The 21023-nt window shown below is 41.7% G+C and overlaps 1 protein-coding gene across 1 annotated transcript in view; it reads left to right on the top strand.

Moving 5' to 3' along the window:
* The window catches only part of LOC107115713 (centromere protein F-like), a 26221-nt gene extending 6210 nt beyond the window's left edge, over positions 1-20011 (top strand). Inside the window, 8 exon segments of the mRNA XM_015417470.1 lie at positions 1528-1663; positions 2378-3583; positions 3649-5588; positions 6855-9008; positions 12102-12264; positions 14358-14594; positions 16927-17120; positions 19201-20011. Of these exon segments, the coding sequence (XP_015272956.1) occupies positions 1528-1663; positions 2378-3583; positions 3649-5588; positions 6855-9008; positions 12102-12264; positions 14358-14594; positions 16927-17120; positions 19201-19398 (6228 nt within the window). The 3' untranslated portion in view covers positions 19399-20011.
* The last annotated feature ends 1012 nt before the right edge of the window (positions 20012-21023 follow it).

The following is a 21023-nucleotide window of genomic DNA, read 5'->3' as shown; positions in this document are numbered from 1 at the left end:
ACGGAGTGCAGCCCCCCCCCCCCCCCATGCAGTTCTGAGCATCCACTGACAGTAGGAACAACATTTCAGGGAAAGTGGGCTATAGCAGGAGAAGTGGGGGCATTGTAAATAGTTGTCGCCTCTTAAGAAGATGTAAGTACCTCTAAGTCTTTGCAACCGTGTGGTTGGATATAAGCCCTCTGTGACTGATAACTTGAACCTTTGCAACTGTGTACTCCCAACCTTATATAGCTTTAATGTTACGTGAACTTTTTTGTATGCCTCCTTGAAGGCTACGCATTTTTAGAATGCTGAAGGCTTCTGATTGTCCATATGCATATATTTATTTAGGAGAACATACTGTAGATTTTGCTTTGAGATACATAATAAATGTTGCCTCTTGCTTTTGCAAGTGGTGTGGATTTAGGTAATGATTGTATTTGCAGGTGACTTTGGTGTGGTAAAGGCTCCTCTTATAGACCAAGTTTATATGTTGGAAGGCATGCGGACCACATTAGGCCTTTTAATATGAAGGCGATTGGAGGAGGAGGAGAGGAGATGAGGAGATTAAATTTATACCCCGCCCTTCACTCGGAGTCTCAGAGCGGCTTACAAACTCCTTTCCCTTTCCCTCCCCACAACAGACACCCTGTGAGGTGAGTGGGGCTGAGAGAGCTCTGACAGAAACTGCTCTTTTTCAAGGACAGCTGTGCCAGAGCTTGTGACTGACCCAAGGTCATATCAGGAGGTGCAAGTGGAGGAGTGGGGAATCAAACCCGGTTCTCCCAGATTAGAGTCCGCACACTTAACCACTACACCAAACTGGCTCATTGCATTGGATGATGAGTGTATGGGTACATTGCCACATGGAGGGCAGCATGGGACTCTGTGGACCAGATGGAAAGCTCTGGCAGGCTAGCTGTGGCCTATTGGCCTCCAGTGGCTAGTTCCTGCTGGAGAGGAGCAAAATTTATCCCATCCACTTTCCCCCCCCCAAACAAAAATCTACTGCCGGGACCCCAACCTTTTTGAACCTGAGGGCACCTTGGTGCCAAAGTGACACTTCTGAAAATCTGCACAGCCAATTGGCCACTGGAAATTCAATCAGGAGCCTTGCAGCAAAAGCCCCACCAGGCTCCACCAACTTTCTAAAAACACTTGTTGGGTGCCAAGAAAAATGCCAGTGGGTGGCATGGTGCCCATGGACACTACATTGGAGACCCCGCTCTCCTGCAAAGACATCAGGTACCCGATGACATGTTTTTCCTGTTGGCCGCTGTACATAGCAGGAGGCTTATTGAGGATCTAGAATTTAATGGTCTTTTTTTATATCACTGCCTGTATTTTAGTTGCATTGTATTATGTCTCTTGGTGATTCAGTCAGTTGTACTTCGTGGAAATGTCACGCGGGGTTGATTGATTTTAATTTGTGAGCTGCCCAGAGGGCTCTCTTAAGTTTGGTTGGTGAGATATAAATCTCATAAACAAATGTTGGTTCGTCGGTAGCCATTTTCTTTACTGTCTGTTGGTGAACTTTTGATGCCTTAGGAAGTAAAGCAGCAAAACAGTCTCCTCAGCAGACAATCTGGTCAACAGTCACAAGAAATCTGCCAGTTCAAAGAAGACCTTCATACGGCCAAACAACTTCTGCAGCAAAATCAGAGTCTTGGTGAAGAAATGAAAAGTTAGTGTATTTTTTTTATGTTTCATTGCCATTATATCTCTCGTTTCAGCATCAGGTATCTGAGTAGGCAGATTTGACTTATCTACGGGGTGAAACTTTGACTTGATTATTGTCAACCACCTGTTATTCAAATAGCTGATGTAAGCCGCAAATGGAAGAGGAGCAGTTTTACTTTTCCCTGTCATTGCTGGAGCACCCGCCCTGCAGTTTGTTTTGTTTACAAAGCTCTCTCAACCCTCAGGGAAGGGTTTCAGGAACAACTGCAGGCTGCTTGGGAAAGAGAGATGCTGAAAAAATCTGCTGTCCCAGCATCTTTCATGAAGTCTTCTGTGGATCCAACCAATTCCCTAAAAACTAATTTTTTTCTATTTTATGTCTTCTTAGTTCTGCCCTGCTTTTTCTAAGTTCATTTCTTGCAGAGCTTGTTTTAAAGTTGACTGGATCTATGCGGGGGGGTGGGGGGTGGATTAGATGTACTGGAACCAGCAATGCTGCTGTTTCATCTGCTGCTTTGACACCGCCTCCAAATTGAAAGTGCAGGCACTATTGGAATATCCTGAGATACTGAGATTATTTTGATATGTTAAGGTGGTTATTTTGGAAATTAGTTAGGCAGAAAATAAACTAGCCTAGCTATGTTCCCCAGCAACATCCAGCTAAAGGTACTTACTTTTATTAAATGAAACATGTGTTTTTTTATCACTTTACTTTCAGGTCAAAAGTGGTCTTTGGAAAGAGAGTTGCAAGTTCTTAAAGACAAATTGAACAATCAGGACGAGTCTCTAGAGAAGATGCAGCGAGCTGTTTTTGACCTGGAAAAACAACGAGATTCTCTCCAGCAGCTCCTGCAACATAAAGAAAACACCATTGAAAAACTCAGCATAAAACTGAAAGATCTAGAAAGTCTGGAGAGCATCCTTGCTGAATGTGAAAGTCTTAAAAAAGAGGTTGAGATTCTTTCCCTGTGGAAAACAGAAAATGAACAACTTCTAGACCAGTTTCGTTTAGAAAAAGAAGGGCTGATGAGCAAAATGTACAGTTTAGAAAATGCTTTAATGATGGAACAGATTAAAAGTAATGACAGAGTAACCGTTGTAGAAGCTGAAAATGAACACCTAATCACGGAGATGAAAAAGCTCAGATGTGTGGCCGAAGAAAAAAGCACTGAGCTAGAGGCACAAATAATAGCTTACTCTGAGCTCCAGCAAAAAACCATCACTTCTGAAGAAAAATATCAGAAAGAGAGAGAAAACAATTCCCTGAAACTAGCTGAGTTGACCAAACAGGTGAATATCCTGCAACAAATGCTACAGTCGGCAGCAAATGAAGCATTAGAAAAGGAAAAATGTATTTCCTCACTTGAAACCTCATTGGCTTCCCACACGCAGTTAAACGCTTCCTTTCAAAAGCAATTTGAAGAATTAATACAAGTCAGAGATGAAATGGAAAGGAAATTGGCTGAAGCGGAGCTGAAGCATGAAGGCTTTGTGAGGGAATCTGAAGAGCATATCAGTAAGTTACGAGCGGCTCTTTCTGAAAAAGAGGGCTTGGTCGCCAAAGCTTCAGCTGCCCTTGAAGAGAAAGACAAGCAGTTGCAATTTTTGATCAAAGAGTCTAAAAGACAAGAAACAGAGATTCAAGATTTAAAGGTCAGCAATGAGATGCTTGAGGATTCAGTACAGCAGCTAAAAGTTATTCCTCGAACAGCAAGCTACCAGGAGCCAGATTTATCTGCTGCAGCATCATTAAGTGAAAAAGAAACTGAAGGTCTTAAGGACAAAAACGTCTTCATTTCAAGCGCTATTGATACTTCAGAACAGAAACATGTAAACTTAATGGGAATAAATCTGCAGTTTTCCAATAATTCGAAAGACCAAGATGAAAACCTCTCAGAGCTGTCAGAAAGGCATAGAGAGAAGAGCACATTATTCTTACAAGCGAAAGAAGGATTGGAAAGTATAGAGAGAAGAGCACATTCTTACAAGCGAAAGAAGGATTGGAAAGGAAATACACATTGCTGGAAGCAAACAACAACAACTTAGAATGCTCTTTAAGGGCACACGCTTGTCACTTTGAAGTAGAAAAGGCTGAATTTGAATACCGAGAGAAACAGCTCATGAACGAACATGAGAAACTTCAATGTCAGCTCTTGTCCTTGGAGGAAAAAAACAAAATTTTGCTGAGGCAGCTTGAAAAAATGCAGGTGGTTCTTGAAGAGGCTGAGGTTGTTCCTGACCTAAATTTTCTGTCACCTGAGCCTGATAGTTTAGAATCAAAAAGTTCAAGACAGAATACAATGCACCAACATTATAATACCTTGCTGCAAGAGAATAAGCAATTGATCGAGGAGATGAAAATAAGGAACAAACACGCAAGAGGTGGCCCTTCTTTAAATAAGGTTTCATTGGAACAGCTGAGAATATCTGTGAAAGAAAAAGAAGATGAACTTGATAAATATCAAGTTAAGCTTGAGCTACTTCAGATGGACCTTGAGGATAAAGAAGTCTCTGTAGAAAACTATGCTGACCAGGTAAAGCAACTGGAGACTGCGCTGAGAACAATGGAAACAAAAATTGAGGAAAATGAAAGGGAAAAAGAGGGGCTAAAGCAAGAAATCCAAACCCTAAAAGAACTGGGAAATTTCTCTTTAGAGATTGCACAGAGGGATGGGAATGGCCAATCAACAGCTGTTTTCAATGCCGTTACCAAGGACAACTTTAACCAGCAAATAGATGCCAAGTGTTCGTCAGTTCCTCATGATACAATGCCCAGCCAAAATGATTATGTCCAATTAGTATCCTCCCTTCACATGACAATGAGCAAGCTAAATGAGTTGGAGAAAATGTGTGAACACCTGCAAACTGAAAAGTCAACATTAGCATCACAGCTGAAGGACTCACAATTGGAATGTGTCATAGGCACAGACACTGTGGTTGAAGAACTCATGAGCAAAATTAACATGGTAAAAGGAGAGCATGCTGCTTTCTCTGATGGATTGGACCAGAGTGAAATGGAAGCACAGTCTGATTGTGAGAAAATGAACTTTGTGGATTTGGAATGTTGCACTGAACTCAACTATGAAGATTTTAAATTAACTAATGAAGCAATTAAAGCACACGTTGATGGCGTAAAGGAAAAAATATTGTCAATGAAAAATCAGTACGAATGCTTGCATGAGCAGAATATGAATATGGCTTCCAAATTATCAGAGTTGCAGGGCAGTATTGAAATGCTCAAGAAAGAAAACACTGCACTCTCAACAAGTCTCAACCAAGCTGATACCATTTCATTCATAACACAGGTGACTCCTAGCCATATTGATAAGGAGTTTTTGTTGGATGGGACACTTTGCCTATGTTCTTTATGTCAGAGTAGTACGGCAAGTCTCACAGAATCTAACGTTGACAGTGATCATTATAGACCTCCAAATGCAATAACCAAACACAACAGCAATAACAAACAAAGTGACCTGGAAAGTACCCCTGACCATCACCGTTCCATTACAGAGCTGCGTGATGGTGACGTGTTGGTCCACATCATCAAGCAGGGGCATGCCGCGACTGAAAAGTCCAGTCCAAAAAATAAAATTGAACATCTCATGCTATGTGAGGCCTACAACAAGTCCTTCAGGAGGCTCGAAGAATCTTTTGAGGCCCGTAAAAATCTGGAGGATGAAGAGATACAGAAGATTCAGCAGCTGCTCCTTTCAGCCAGGGAGGAAGTGGATTGCCTCAGACAGCAAAATGTATTGGACAGTGAACAGTGGCAGCAAAAGCTGCATCATGTGATCCTGGAGGTGGTGTCTAAACTGCCAGCTAAGCAGAATGACTTTGAGCTCTTGCCTCAAGTATTGGAAGAACCAAGGCGCCAGTCTCAAGACCTGAATTCCAGTTCTCAGCCACTGCTTTGTGGTGGCACCGAACATGTAAGTATGTCAGTTAACTTTATACCGTGTGAACTTATGGTTGAAAGGGCCTCTAGATGCATGGGGTATACTGGGGGCATGGCAATGAAAGCAGTTTAGTAGCAGAAAAAATGCTGCTTACAAGAAAGGCACACAGAGTTCTACATGCCATGTGATCCTTTGGAATGGGGCCATGTGATTTTCAAAAGGTACTTCATTTATGCTTTGGCTTGAAACTAGTTTGTCAGAACCGAGAGATGAGCCTCTACTTAATAAAACATTAGCTGAAGGGATAATAAATACTAAATTTTTGAAAAGATTACTTTGACTGCCTTGATGGAATTAAGGTACAGAGTAGTGTTTGTATCTGAATGAACATCAACAATTACTTGTTAGCTTAAGCTCAAAAATGTAAGGTTCATATTCTAAAGTCTGAGTTTATGGCCGTTAATCTAATTAAATTCAATTCTTCTCTAGCTCCAGCCAAAGCTTATATTGTTTGATCAGACACAAACGGAGCCACTTCTGACAGCAAAAGAGTCACTATCTGTGTGAAGTATGCAAAGATTAATAAATACTAGCTTTTGAATTCTAGGTTCTTCCATGTATTAAATCTACCAAAAGCCATTTGTAAAATTTGTATATGGATAGCTGCTGTGGGCAGATTCATGCATTATGGAATGCCTGGGAGTTTGTGTAACAGCTTGCCTACCCAAGTGCTTACTTGCGTGAGCTGTTAACATAGGAGATGCAGCAGAAACATTTTAAGAATACAGATACCTGCATCCCCAGCACACCCTGCAGAGAATATTATCTCCAGGCAATCATTAGGAAAGGGCATGTTAGAATATTATATTCTGACTGTGCAGTCCTGTAAAGAGTTGCTCCAATTTAGACCCTTTGAAATAAATGCACTTAGACTAGAGTAGCTCTGCATAGGATTATACTCTTAGACTTTTAAAACATGATAGTTTGATACCTGGTTTATTATGTAAAGTAGACTGGATTAAATGGTTGAAGTTTTTAACTACTTTTTTTGAGCTGGTGACTCTTTCCATTTTAACCACGTGTGTGTGTGTGTGTGTGTGTGTGTGTGTGTGTGTGTGGTAGCTAACCTAACATAACAATCATAACAGTACCACTTATATTTTCTAGATAGAACATATCAACCAATTCACACTGTAGCTTCAGTCCAACTCAACTAATATTATAAGTTTCTGCTGAAAGTTCTAACAATTTATAATGTTAAGTAACATAAGAATGAGTCATATTTTAATTGATTTTTAGCAAGTTTAGTTGCCTGCTGAACAAACAAACGATCCCTTGAGCCAAGTGGAAACGTATGACTTGACCAGTGAAAGTGTGACATTTGAAGCTGTGCATGGTGTAGCAAAGGAAAGAAAGGATGAAGCAAACAGAATGGAAGGCAAGAGGCCTGATTGTGAAGTAGTCTTAGGTGTCGGATCTACAGAAGGCTGCTTTGAGGCCTCAGTTAGAGAATCCAGAAGGGTGTCAGATGAATCCACAAGCCCTTCACAGAGTCCTGCTGTGATACTTCCTTATCGTAACAGCAGAAATACAGTTCCTGCAACCATCCATGAAAATGACAAGTTTAATGAAAGATCTCCACTGCAGATAAATGATACTTGTACTCTGAAGTCTAAGCTGTCCCATGGTATGGCTGAAAGCAATAAGGCCTTTGATACTCTGGTAATGGAAGTCCAAAATTTAAACTCAAGAGTGGATGCACGGGATAAAGAGCTGGCTGTGAAGAGAGCTGCTTGTGAAGAGCTGGAGAAAACAGTTACAGAGCTTGAAAAAGAAAAGCGAGACTTAAGCGAGACCCTTAAATCTGTTACTTTTGATCATCAACAGTTATCTTATAACTTTTTGAGTATGGAAATAGAACTTAACAAGGTAAAATCTGATCTGGAAATATACAAGGTTAGGCTGTCTGATACAAGAGAGACTCTAGAAGACTTAGAGGTGACCAAATCAGACTGGAACGAGAAGCTTCTTGAAGCTGAAAATGAGCTGAGGAGGATAAAGGCGGAGAGAGAGAACATTGAGAGTCATGCCCTATCTATGGAGGCAGATATTGAAGAGCTTCAGTCAAAGAAAGAGCAGTTAAAAAAAGAAAATGAAAATAAACTGAAAACCATTTTTGGCCTTCAGGAACAGCTCCATATAATCACAGCTGAAAGAAACCAATTTAGTCAAGATCTGAGTGCTTTGTCGAAGGATAAAGAAGAACTGAACCACGTGTGCCAAAAGTTGCAGGGCAGAATAAAAGATCTCGAGTCAAGTCAAATGGATTCTACTGAATTTATCAGAGTATTGGAAAGTGAAGCGAAGGCCCACACAAAATTGCTTCAAACTGCAAAAGATGATATTGCTCAGTTATCAGCAGAAAAGGATTGCCTGATGCTGCAGTTACAGAATTTTGAAAAGGTTGCAAGCGATCTTATGTTAGAAAAAGAGACTGCCCAAAGCCAGATAGAGCACCTCAGTGAAGAAAAAGAAGCAATCCTTAGGGAATATGAAACTTTACAAGCCCATTTGAATGACTCTGAAACAGAAATCTCCAAGATCTCCAAGTCTTTGGAAGGCTCACTTATAGAAAAAGGTGAACTGTCGGCTAGACTAAATTCTGCACAAGAAGAAGTGGATCAGCTGCGACATGGCATTGAGAAGCTCAAAATCAAAATAGAATCTGATGAAAAGAAAAGATGTCGCCTTGTTGAAAAACTGAAAGAGAATGCACGGAAAGCTGACTCTCTTGTAGACAAAATCGAAACTCTTGAAAGGGAATTGCAGCTGTCAGAAGAGAATTTGGAAGATGCGATTCTTCAGGCAGAGACAGCCAAGGAAGAGAAGGAAATAGCAGACACAGAGCTGGAAAAGATGCATGCGAATCTTGGGGAGCTAGAAGCTGAAATGAATTTCTTAAAGTCTGAGAAAGAACAGCTAAAGAGAGAACTGGAAGAAGAGCAGGAAAGGGCATCTCATTTGGAACGTGGTAATTCTATGCTTGTGAAAGAATTGAAAGAAAAAGTACAAATGAAAAGCGAATATGAAAATGCACTGATGTCCATACAGTCTGAGCTCAAACAGGCCAGAGAAGAAACGGAAGTTTCTCAGAGCAAGCAAGAAATGTATAAGGCAAAAGAACAGGATCTGATGAATGAAATAACTTCCTTCAAACGTGAGAACACGCAGTTGGCTTATCACCTGCAGCAAGCAAAATGCAAACATTCTGAAGCAGAGAAATTGATGGGAGCCCTTGTTCAAGAACTCCAAGACATCAGACGACAGCTGGCTGAAAATGATTCCTTCCTTGAGCAGCTGCCAGGAAATGAAGCTTTGCAACTTCCCCTTGATGATCCACAAGCCTCTTGCGAGGATCCTGAGGAGGAGCAGGGAAGCACAGCATCTGAAACGGTAATGTTGTACAGAATGGGTAGAATATTTTGGAGGTTAACAGCGCTGTATGAAATTGACAGGTGTGTGTGTGGGGGGGTAATTCTGAGGGAAATTTAGAAATTAGAATAAACATATGGACTGTAGAGATGAAATTTGTTACATTTTGACTGTGTACAAGGCGTACAAGTCTAAAACAATTGGTGACATAGTTCAAAACCTTTCCAGTATATATAGAATATATATATAAAATATTACAAAAATTGTTGGAATAGTGAAATAGGGAATAGTAGAAATAGTTAAAAAAAATTGCTTTTACTGTCATCACTTATATACCAGGACATCTTTACTAGTGTCTATTAGAACCTTATTCATTACCCAGTTTCTGTGACAAATGCACAGTACAAAACAGAAATATCTATGGAACGCAGAATGGAAAGCAGACTCTTAGGAAGCTGGGGCCTACTGGGGGCAAATGTATGGAAGCATTTTTCTGGAATATATGAGATGCTTAACAGACCCCTAGTAAGAGTTATGGTTGGCTCTGGTTTGGGGCTGCATGAAGGGCAGAAAGAATGCTGGAACTGGATTCAGATTGGTTTTGGGGCACCTGGTCAGCAGAAAGCAGGCTGGAGGCCAAAATGATTCCCACAGTTCAGGTATTAGTTCCTTTGTGCTTCATTTTGTAATGCTGAAAAGCCAAAACCAAGTGGTACTACATGTGAGTTTTAGGTTGAGTATTTTTTCCTCCGGTTATGGCCGATAATAGTGTCTTCACTGACTAAACATTTGTATTGTAAATTTTAATTCAATTTATTCATAAATATTTTCATAAATGGACAGTTTATGGGACTAAATAACTTTCTTTCTGTAAAGTCAATGTGATCTACCTATAACAGTAAAAATCAAATCAATAAAAAGTGGAGATAGTGCTTAAAAAGCACTGTAGGAAATAAAAGAAAGCAACTAGGGAACGTGCAAAGACTTGCAGGAGGGTACCTTGTTTTTCTCTCCCCCAACATCTTCCCCATCTCCCAAGCTCCGTAGGAGATGGCAACCAAGCACAACGCCTCCTCTTATAACTTTTACTGACAGAAGGCTGTGTGGTAGCCTAGCAATGACCACTAAAGGCATCTTTTCTTAAAGGTACAGGTGCAGCTTCTATTAGAAGGGCTAATTCCCAATGTAGTTTTTAAAGATTTCCTATTTTTCTGCAAACTGGAGCATTTTTCAGGTCTGTGGAAAGATCTGTCTTGTCTGTTCCCTGCTTAAAGCATTGGATTTAAATATCCACAATTCTGACCATGTTGAGAATTAGATATATTGATGATGAACAATATATTGATGAAGAACAATGGAACCAGTGTGGTGTCTCACTAGGACTGGAGTCTCCACTTAGCCATGGAGTTCATAGTGTGACCTTGAACCTATATTTTTTCAGTGCTGTTTACCTCACGGAGAGTTGGATCCAGACTAATGTTTCTATGGGGACAAGGATTTCTTCCCCCGCCCCCGTGGCAGTCTGAAATTTTTTCCTAAAATCCCGTGGGGGGATTCCCCTCTCTTACAAGAACAAGATTTCAGGGGGTGTTCTGGGCTCCCACGGGGGGGGGGGCAGGAAAATTGTGATCTGTGGGTGGAAATCCTTTTGTCCCTGGAACCCTGTCTAGGCCAGGGTTGTCAGTATGATAAGGAGAGCCATGTATGTCACCCTGAGCTACTTGGAGGAAGGGTGAGTAAACATAGAACACATAGAATGACAGATTGAAGAAGCAGATATCTGTCACCACGTTAGTTTCATTCAGGCCCATAGCTAGGAATTTCTCCGGGGGGGGGGTGCTGGGTGTGTGGGAGGGCTCCTAATTGCTAATTTAATTAAATTAAGGCAGCTGTGGAGGGAGGGGGCGGCCTCACCAGGTCTTCCTGCTTCTGCAGCCAGCTTCTCAAAGCTCCTCTCCCTCCTTTCCTCCTTGGAAAGCTTTGAAAGGAAGCATCAGGAAGAGCCAACGAGGTCACACACCTCCTCCACTGCCCTGGCTCCCCTTTGGAGCATCAGCAGGCACCTGCCCACACTCGCCTTGCCCAGCACAACTGCTGCGGGAGCCTCAGTAGCGGCCACAAGCCAGGCAACCTTCCTGTCTTTTCCAGCCACCGCATCAGCCCACGCTGGTGTGTGTGTGTGTTGTGATAGGGGGCGTCTCTGATGCGATAGGGGGCACTGCCTGCTGTGCCCCCCCCCCCGTTGGTTACAACCCTGGTTTCATTTATAATGTTTTATACTTCACTCTATTAACTCTTAAAGACAAAAGCAGGTGAAATAAAGATAAGTTAAATATATAAGTAACAGAAATCTTAAATATTCCAAAATATATTATTGATGGATTCTTCCAGAGAATATTGTGTTACTCAAAATATTTGGAAGTTCTTATTTGCAATAGTTATTGCAAGGAAAGATGGCACTGTAATGGAATCTTCTAAAAATCAGGTACCGTTGAGGTTTCTCTATGTCTTCTGTGAGAGTCCTTGGATAATGATTTCTAAATGTTTTTGAAGTGACAGGGTCCAGAATGAATTCTTCAGACAATTGCTGCTTTCACTCAATTGCTGTAGTACTAGGTACTACAGCTGCTAGTGCTCATCTTGACTGCTCACCCTTCAGCCAGGCTGCCTGAAAGTACTGAGGTTCAAGCCTCTTCCTGCCACTTCTTTGGTAACACTGCAGGCAGAAGTAGGCCTGTTGATTGAGATAAAATTTCTCCTCTGCACAGAGGACTGGTTCGAAAACCATTCTTATATGTGAACTGTGCTTCTTGTATTCTTCCAGTGCTTTCCAAAGATGCAGCTTCAGAAGAACTAACTGATCCAACACGTGCATGCACAAATGGTCTGCACTCTACACTATAGCAAGGACCCTGCAGCTCAACAATGGGAAATTAAAGTGGGACAGCCCTTCAGTCCTGTTGTAGCTGCTATTGCAAGTTGCTCTGCTGTGTAAGCTTGTGTGTACAGGGGGCCACTCAAAAACCAGGAGTTATGCCATCCATCTCATTTTGTATTTGATTGTGCGAGACGTTTTTTGCTGCAGTAATAACATGAACGCTTTTTATTTTGCAGGCAGGCTATCATAGGCTAATAGAGCAGCTCAACATTGGAAAAAATGTTCTCTGTCCTAAAGTTCGACAATGGATGAGATACCTTAGAGAGTTAAAGCAGGAAAGAGAACAAATGGTGAAGCAGATGCATGAACTCAAGGTTCAGCTGAACAGGCCAGATACAAGTATGTGTGGTTTTTGTTTTGTTTTTAGAAGAAAACAACTATCCTCTACAGATGTTCAGTCAGACTGAGATCTACATATGGAGCGAGGAGCTTGCATGTGTTCCAGCCATGTGGAAATAGAGTCTCTGAATGCATGACCTAAGCCAGTGCACAAGGGCAGATATCAGCTTAAACATGTGGAAGTATCGAATAGTGTAGGAGTAGAGCATGTATTTATTTAGCTTTGCACAGTCCTGACTCTTCACCCTCCCCACATGCATACATCTTGCCCCAACCGAATATCTGTATGTGGCTGCTTCTGTTGCTTGTCATGTGTAAACGCTGGCTCTTTGATCCATATTATGTTAAGGTGTAGCATCCTCTCCACTGTTAAATATATTGTCGTGATTATTGCAGCATTCACAGTTTTGTCCCTATGTATCTTCTTCTTTAAGATATTTTCTCCCATAGAAGATGGTTGTATCTATCATTGTTAAAACTTTATGATTTAACGTTTATAGCTCCTTTTGGATACTGGGGAAATTAATTTCTGGCCATTTGTAATTGCTATTAATCATCAGACCATTACAGTATAAATTTACCATAATTGCCCAAACCTTGGCTAACCTGTTTTAGTGGGGGACCTACAGAAATAACTGGAGGGTCACTCATTTTACCTTTCCCAGTGCCTGCATAAATTCTAGGTGGAATTCAGATCAGAGACTCCACATTGGGTATAACTTGAACTAGAAATACTCTTTGTGGAGAACCCTCTTTCAGTTTAGTCAATTCCACCATCCACCTTTTCTGTTTGCCAGCTTATCCACTGCTTTTGTAAAAAAACCCACCCTGTGTGGTGCCAAGGAGTGGTTGACTAAAGCTGCCCAACTGAGAAGGTGAAGGGACTCTTTGTAGCTGATTTCGTGACCCCACTTCACAGAAACTATCACCTACCACAACCTCTGTCACATGGATTCAGGGATACGGGTAGATCATTCAGTTACATTTCACCACCTGTCACGGCTCTCTCTTTAATATACAGAGAGCCGTGACCCTTTTACATACCAGGTCTCCTCCCAGAGACACTACCAGATGTGGCAGCCCAGTCCTCTTGTCAACCACCCCTCACTCAGATACTTCACAGAGCTATTGGGGTTGTGACCCACACACTGCTTCAGTCTCACACTGCCACCATTTGGTCATATGGGCTCTTTTTGTAGCAGGAACTCCTTTGCATATTAGGTGACACACCCCTAATGTAGCCAATCCTCCAAGAGCTTACAGAGTTCTTCTTACAGGGGCTACTGTAAGCTCTTGGAGGATTGGCTACATTAGGGGTGTGTTGCCTAATATGCAAAGGAGTTCCTGCTTACAAAAAGAGCCCATATGTATATAGAGAGGCCAAAGCCTGACAGATTTGTGTGTTTCTTTCCCTGAGACAGTACACATTCAGTCAGCAGGGTTAACCAGAAAAGAGTTCTCTTTTTATTGAAGGCTTATTAAAACAACATTAGTGTGATTCAGATAAATAGATACGTCTCTTAACACTTGAACTTTTGATCCCTAACTCACTTCATGCTTCCAAGTCTATTTGTTACACATTGTCTTCCTTTCAGCCAGCTTCAGATTACTCTTTTCTCATTCACTAGCTCAAGCTGTCACCTCCCTTCTACATGGCTCTTGCTTGCTCTCCAACTGACTTAAGAACTCTTACTGCTAGCTCTTCTCCCAACACTCCATCAGCTCTCATTGGTTGTTCATAGAGAAAGGCAGAAGTAATTGGAGGGGGACCTAGTTGCCCTTGATGAGATCATTAAGAGTTATGGCAAGAACACAAACCCTAATGTACAAATCTTAGACTATACTTTCTCTGGCAGTTGTATACTAAATCCCTTTCCCTGGTTTGTTATTTTTAAGAAAAATAAAGTTATGAGAAAAGGCATTGTGGTTGCTATCCAAAAGCAGCCTTTTCAGCTGAGTTAATATTCTGTCAGGGTATTGTATCAGACCTTCGTCCCAATATGCTTCACAAGGAAATTGCATAGATTATTATGGATTATTATTAATTATTCATTGCATCATTATTAACCACACAAGTCTTCTTGTCACTTCAGAAGAAATACTGCTTGAGCTGGAAGGACTGAGGGAATCCATTGAAGAGAAAACTAGAGAAGCAGATGAGAACTTGGAGAAGTATTGTGCTCTGATCATTAATCACCATAAACTAGAAGAAGAAAATGAGATGCTGAGGACACAAATCTCTCTCCTGAACACTCAGCTCAAGCAGTCATCACCCAGCGCTGCTGTCAGTTGTCTTTGGCAAAGTCACGGAAGCCCAACAAAACCTAGTGGTAGGCTGCTTATAGAAATGGCAATGTTCGAAAATGTTGCTAAGGTACAAAGGTGTTTAGGAAACAGATGGCGCAGCAGAGAAATGAAGTCACATTTGAGCGAAACTCTTTCTAGAAACATTAAAAAGAGAGCCGCATTTATAACAGCCGAGTAATGTAGATCAGATTGAGAGGGGGGGGACTTACCCAAGATCACCCTGCAAGGATCCATGGCAGAGTGAGGATTTGAACCTGGGTCTCCCAGATTCTAGTCTGACGCTCTCATCACTGTGCTATACTGGCTCTCAGCTTTCCCTCCTGCTAGAATCCCCTCTCTGAGAAAAATCCGGCCAAGTTGCCAAAGTCCTGCAGTAGCAAGTTGCTCACGAGACCATCGTGAGGTAGCCACTGCCCATTGTGCAAGCTGTATGGAGGCTGCAGCTAAGCCCAGGCAAGTTGTGTGGCATCAGGTTATCTGATAGCCACTGTTATTATTTTGTGAGGGTTTAATCCCCACTGTTTTTGTTTGGTTTGTTTGTTTAAGTTTCAGGTTTTTCTGCAAACACAGGGTTTTTCTTGGCTTTATAGGAAAAATCTATATTGTCTGTTTCTGGCTCCATTGTGTAGATTTAAGTATCCACAGATGGGGCCCTGTTGAGAATTAGCTCTATTGATGATTAATGGCCTTCTGATTCAACTTTAGCAACCACAAAAACAACTGTTCTTATAAACTTTGACAGGAAGGCATTTTGTGAATGTCTGGGAAGAGGAGTTTGTAGGGAAGAGAGACCTCAGTCAGACACTACCCTGTTTTTAAAAGAACCATCTGCTGTGGCAGGTTTGCCTCCCCCCCCCCCTTCACAAAGGAAGGTTGGGCTTGGGAAGGAAGGTTTCAGGGAGGGTCTCTGCATGTGTGCTTGCACACAGATGTACATTTTGTGAACATCCTCTATGAATTAGCATTTTTAAGTGTTATGTAAATGCCTGCAAAAATGCATATCATTTTGAATGAAGTTCAAGGATGTTCTCCTATCACTAGAAATCATTTGTATCAATTTTGGGGAGCACTAGTTGATTCTCTTAGTGGTCTGGAAGGAATGACATATACAGTTCACATGGTGAGCATAAAACCATACACTTCCTCTAAGGCAACATATATTCATTCATATAGAAGTATAATGTTCAAACAGGGCCAAATCCTTATTGATTTTTCCCATTTTTTAATCTTGGAAACTGTATAGCGTTTGGTCCTGTTCGAACTTGCTCTCCCTGTATGGATTGTCGATGGAGTCAGAGGTGGGGCAGGCATACCAGGACAGTATGGAGACTGGTGCTCTCTCTTGCTTATTGTCTGATCTGGCTCAGTATAGCCAGTGAAACAGCATTTAGAGAAGCAATAATGAATAAGTACTTAATAAAATGTAGACCAGAATAACAGCACGTACAAGCCAGCACAAGGAAGTAACCATTTTTCAGATCTGTAGCTCCCATTTGGGAGAGATCGAGGAAAAGATTCTTTGGGGGAAGTCTCTCTGAATTAAAAGAGTTGGTGTATTGTACACCTTCACCTGTATTGCTAGAAACTGGTCCACATCCAAACAGGCTTGAAAATGCAGTTTGCTAAGCAAAATGCTTCATTGCTCACACAATCTGCAGATGTTGCTATGCCTACCTCAGAGTGATTAAAATTGATTATTTTCAGTGTTCTAAAAGTAGTGTGGCTGAACGATCAATGATTACCAAAAATTTTCTTCCTTAGGATTTGTCGATGTCACTCCAGGAAACAGCAGCCCTCACAATCCACACGGAACAGATTTAAGTCCAAGAACAAGTCCTTTTTTTCTCAGTCCAAAACTGGGATTGCAACCCTCTGTTGATACTATACAGATCCTGGAGATAGATTATTTTCCAGAGAATTCAAAAGCAACACCAGAGGGCAGCAAACTACAAAAGGTGACTGATCAACATCTGAAGTTACAAAAGCACACCATTTTGTTATGAGCATGGTGTCTTCCGGTTCTTCCTGATGGTAAACATAGTATGAACATAAAAACAAGTGCCTGTGTACCAGTAGCAAAGATCTTGGCATAATGGCAACTAGTAAGTTGTTTTGACGATGGAATTTTAGAGGTTCTCCCTGTCATGGGAGTCACAAAAGAGGAAACTTAAAATGGAACGGTAGCACCCTTCCAAATTATTATGGGGACATTCCTGGAGTTTTGTTTCTGCAAATTGCTGAATGGAGTATGTGGGCTGAACATTTAACTCAGAGTGATTAAAATTGATTATTTTCAGTGTTCTAAAAGTAGTGTGGCTGAACGATCAATGATTACCAAAAAAATTTCTTCCTTAGGATTTGTCGATGTTACTCCAGGAGACAGCAGCCCTCACAATTCACACATAACAGATTTAAGTACAAGAACAAGTCCTTATCTTCTCAGTCCAAAACTGGGATTGCAACCCTCTGTTGATACTATACAGATCCTGGAGATAGATTATTTTCCAGAGAATTCAAAAGCAACACCAGAGGGCAGCAAACTACAAAAGGTGACTGATCAACATCTGAAGTTACAAAAGCACACCATTTTGTTATGAGCATGGTGTCTTCCGGTTCTTCCTGATGGTAAACATAGTATGAACATAAAAACAAGTGCCTGTGTACCAGTAGCAAAGATCTTGGCATAATGGCAACTAGTAAGTTGTTTTGACGATGGAATTTTAGAGGTTCTCCCTGTCATGGGAGTCACAAAAGAGGAAACTTAAAATGGAACGGTAGCACCCTTCCAAATTATTATGGGGACATTCCTGGAGTTTTGTTTCTGCAAATTGCTGAATGGAGTATGTGGGCTGAACATTAAGAATTGTTCTTAGTGTACCATTTGTTGCATCCAACCGTTTAGAAATGTTGCGCAGAAATGTGTCAGCGGCACAAAACAGGTTGCCTGTTGGTCAAAGGGGAAAGAACTGAAACCAGTGTCCATGCTTCTTTTTTATGGAAAGTGCTTGGATTCAAATTCTTTGCCCATTCCAGATGTGACTGGTGCTGTCAGAGCACATGTTGCCACTACTAGTGTATGTGCATGTCTCTGGATTGGGGACATGATATTTAAGTAAGCAAACAATATGGTGAAGGACACAGTTGGCTCTCCTTTTGTTAAATTTTGAACTATGAATGTGGGGTCTGTGAGGAGCTACTTGCATAATTTATCACTGTTGTTGCCATACGTGTTTAAAGAAAACTCTAAAATTAATAAACAGTGAAAATGAGCATTGATATATATTGCCTCTGGCAATGCAATCCAAAGTCTCAGTAAGTCAGTTGAAGAAGCCTTGCTTGTATTTTATTTTCAATCCCACTTTTTCCCCTAATGGGGACCCAGGCAACTTTATCGCATTGTTCCCCTGCCCTCCACTGACCCTCACAATAACTCTTTTTAGGTTAGGTTAGGCGGAGAGATTGTGCTGGGTCCGAGGTCTCCTTGGGCGCTTCCATGGCAGAGTGGGGATTCAAACCCAGTTGTTCCAGGTCATAGACTGACTCTGATCCACCAAGCCATACAAGCTGTTCTTTCTAAAAAAAATTTCCTTTTGTGAGGGAACTTTATTTATTACCCGCACATTTCTTCCTAGTGGGCACCCAAGAGCAGCTTTTACGTCATTCTCCCCCCACCTCCATTTTTTCTTCTTCATAGCACCAACCCTGTGATGCGGGTTAGGCTGACGGAGAATGACTGTGCCAAGGTCACCCAGTGAACTTCTGTGAGGATTGGAATGTGGATCTCCCAGATCCCTATTTGACACTTTTCCATGGCAGAGTGGGGATTCAAACCCAGTCGTTCCAGGTCATAGACTGACTCTGATCCAACAAGCCATACAAGCTGTTCTTTCTAATTTTTTCCCCCTTTCGTGAGGGAACTTTATTTATTACCCGCACATTTCTTCCTAGTGGGCACCCAAGAGCAGCTTTTACGTCATTCTCCCCCCACCTCCATTTTTTCTTCTTCATAGCACCAACCCTGTGATGCGGGTTAGGCTGACGGAGAATGACTGTGCCAAGGTCACCCAGTGAACTTCTGTGAGGATTGGAATGTGGATCTCCCAGATCCCTATTTGACACTTTTTTTTTTTTTGGGTAAACAAAGTTTTATTATTTTTTCATCATAGGAATCCAACAATTCAATACTTTACATTTATCATTGCTTACCCTACTTCCCTTGACTCCTCCCCCTCCTGTGGCTTCCCGCAATGCTTTCACCCCTTCCTCCCCACTCTTGTATATTTCATCGGTTTCCAACATCATTGTTCTTATTGTCAATTTTAAGATAACATCATTTTGCTTAATATTGTTCTAAATACAGAGATCCCTATTTGACACTCTTAACCACTGTGCCATGCTGACTGTCCAGCACACCCAGACTGCTTGTGGTTAAGGAGACAAAGAGGGGCTTCATACAAAGAGGGGTTTCAGTGGGACAAACTAGCTTGAATCCAGCTGAGCTTCTTACAAACTTGAGTCTATGGTTGTTTGTTGCTTCACTCAGCAACTCTTGCAAACAGTCCCCTTTATGGCATGTGTTAACATCTTCTTAGGTAAAATAAATTTTGGTTTTCCTTTTGTGTGTTGCAGATCGACGATGTTCAGCTGCAAGAAATACGAGCTGCTGGGTTGCCCCTGGGCTTTACTCCCAGGTCTCCTCTTTCTGCCTGCAATCAATCTATCCAACCAGTTGCTGACAGGTCTGCTGGCAGTGCTGATAAAATCAAAATCAGACTTTCTGAGAATGCAGAAGAAAATGAGCTCAACGAAGGCTGTCATGTACAGTAGTTCTGGACCCAGAGGACTTCATGCATACCCAAAAGGCTGTTTCACATCTTATGCAGTGTGCTTATTACAGCAGGCACACCCAACAGGAAGCTTGGAATTAATCTGGGCTTCCTGAGGCATTGGTCTCTGTGGTGCTCTTGATAGTAAAAGAACAAATGTATTGCTCACAAAGCTAGTACGCAAGAAGTGCACATCTCTTTGGCTGTTCTTCTTAGGGTCCCTGCAGCAGATGATCTTTTCCCACACATCATAGGTTAGGGATCACTGCCCTAATATACTTTGCAGAGGGAAAGTGTATGAAGGCCTGTTGATACATTATGAAGAACACAGGTTGGGTCTGTACCCTACCCTGCTTTAGATGTAACTCGATCACATGTGAGTTGTGGGTTCTCCTCAGTTCCTGTGGTCACAGTGCCTGATTTTGATCAGGACCACCATGCACACGCAGAAGGGGTTTCTGCCTCTCCTACCCCCATGCTGTTTTCCCGGCCTCAAACAGTCCAGAGGGGCACTCTTAGGCCTGTTGGGGAAAACCTACAAATACATTAGAGAATACTTGGGTTTCCCCTCACAGCAGCCCCTTGGGACGGTTTCGGGGTGGGGAGGACGGGGAGTGAAACGCCTTCTCTGTATGACCACGGTGCTGATTCTGGTGAGGCACTGCATGTGCAGGAGTAGAGGGGAACCCACAACTCATATGTGTGACTCAAGGTAGGGATGCGTCATAGTATTTTAATGCATAAGCAGGCATGTAGGTTCCCTTCGTCAGAACTGGGGGAGAAATTGTTCAACTGGTCCAAGATTATTTGGGAGAAAGGAGCTTGATCTGTTTTAATTAACTGAAAGCTCCTCAAAAGCAGCCCTGCCTTGTCTAGTATTTTCTGACAGCTTTGGTCAGGAGAAGAGGGTATTTGCATTTTTCCCATGATGCATACTTGGATGCTGACCAATAGAATTCTGAAGTATTGTCATCTTTTCTTCTGCAATCTGGATGGATGTACTGGTTTGTCTCTGCAACCTCCAAGCATGGAACAAGTTAAGCAGGTCTGGTGTCTGTTCCTTTCCTCTAGATCAGTGCTACATATAAGTCAAATAATATGGTATCTTCCCTTCCTGGTCTACTGTTAGGGTCTACTAACATTTTCTGTAAATAAGCAATACACACTAAAGTTATTACCTAAGAATCCTATAGAGGAAATTGTTATCGTGGGGAGGGGGTGACGGTAGAATTATTGTGTATAATAAGTCTGTATTGGCATAATTTCAGACAAGAATAGGAACATTTTCAAACTAGGGAAACATCATCTCAAAGGTACTCAAGCTGTTGTCAAGGTCACCAAGCACCTCAGGGATGCAAGCACTTTAGGGAACAAAAATAACTTGCTACCTTCCAATCGTGCTGTGCATTTTTAAAAAACTATCTTTTCCCAAGTCAGTGCTACATTTAATAAGAGGCTATAACAAGCAGGACATGGCTCTTGCATTTTTAAAAATCAGTTCTGGGAGCCCTTGAAGAGGAAAAATATGAGGATCCATAGAATTGAAAATAATTTCACACTCCCTGGAGGAAACCAAGGCTGTTTAAAACACATGCACACATGTTCCCAGTCATACATGGCAAACCA

Source organism: Gekko japonicus, unplaced genomic scaffold (genome assembly GCF_001447785.1).
Source record: "Gekko japonicus isolate JY-2015 unplaced genomic scaffold, Gekko_japonicus_V1.1 scaffold3497, whole genome shotgun sequence".
Taxonomy (NCBI): domain Eukaryota; kingdom Metazoa; phylum Chordata; class Lepidosauria; order Squamata; family Gekkonidae; genus Gekko; species Gekko japonicus.
Note: the sequence above shows the minus strand (reverse complement) of the source record. Positions and strands in the feature narration are given on the sequence as shown.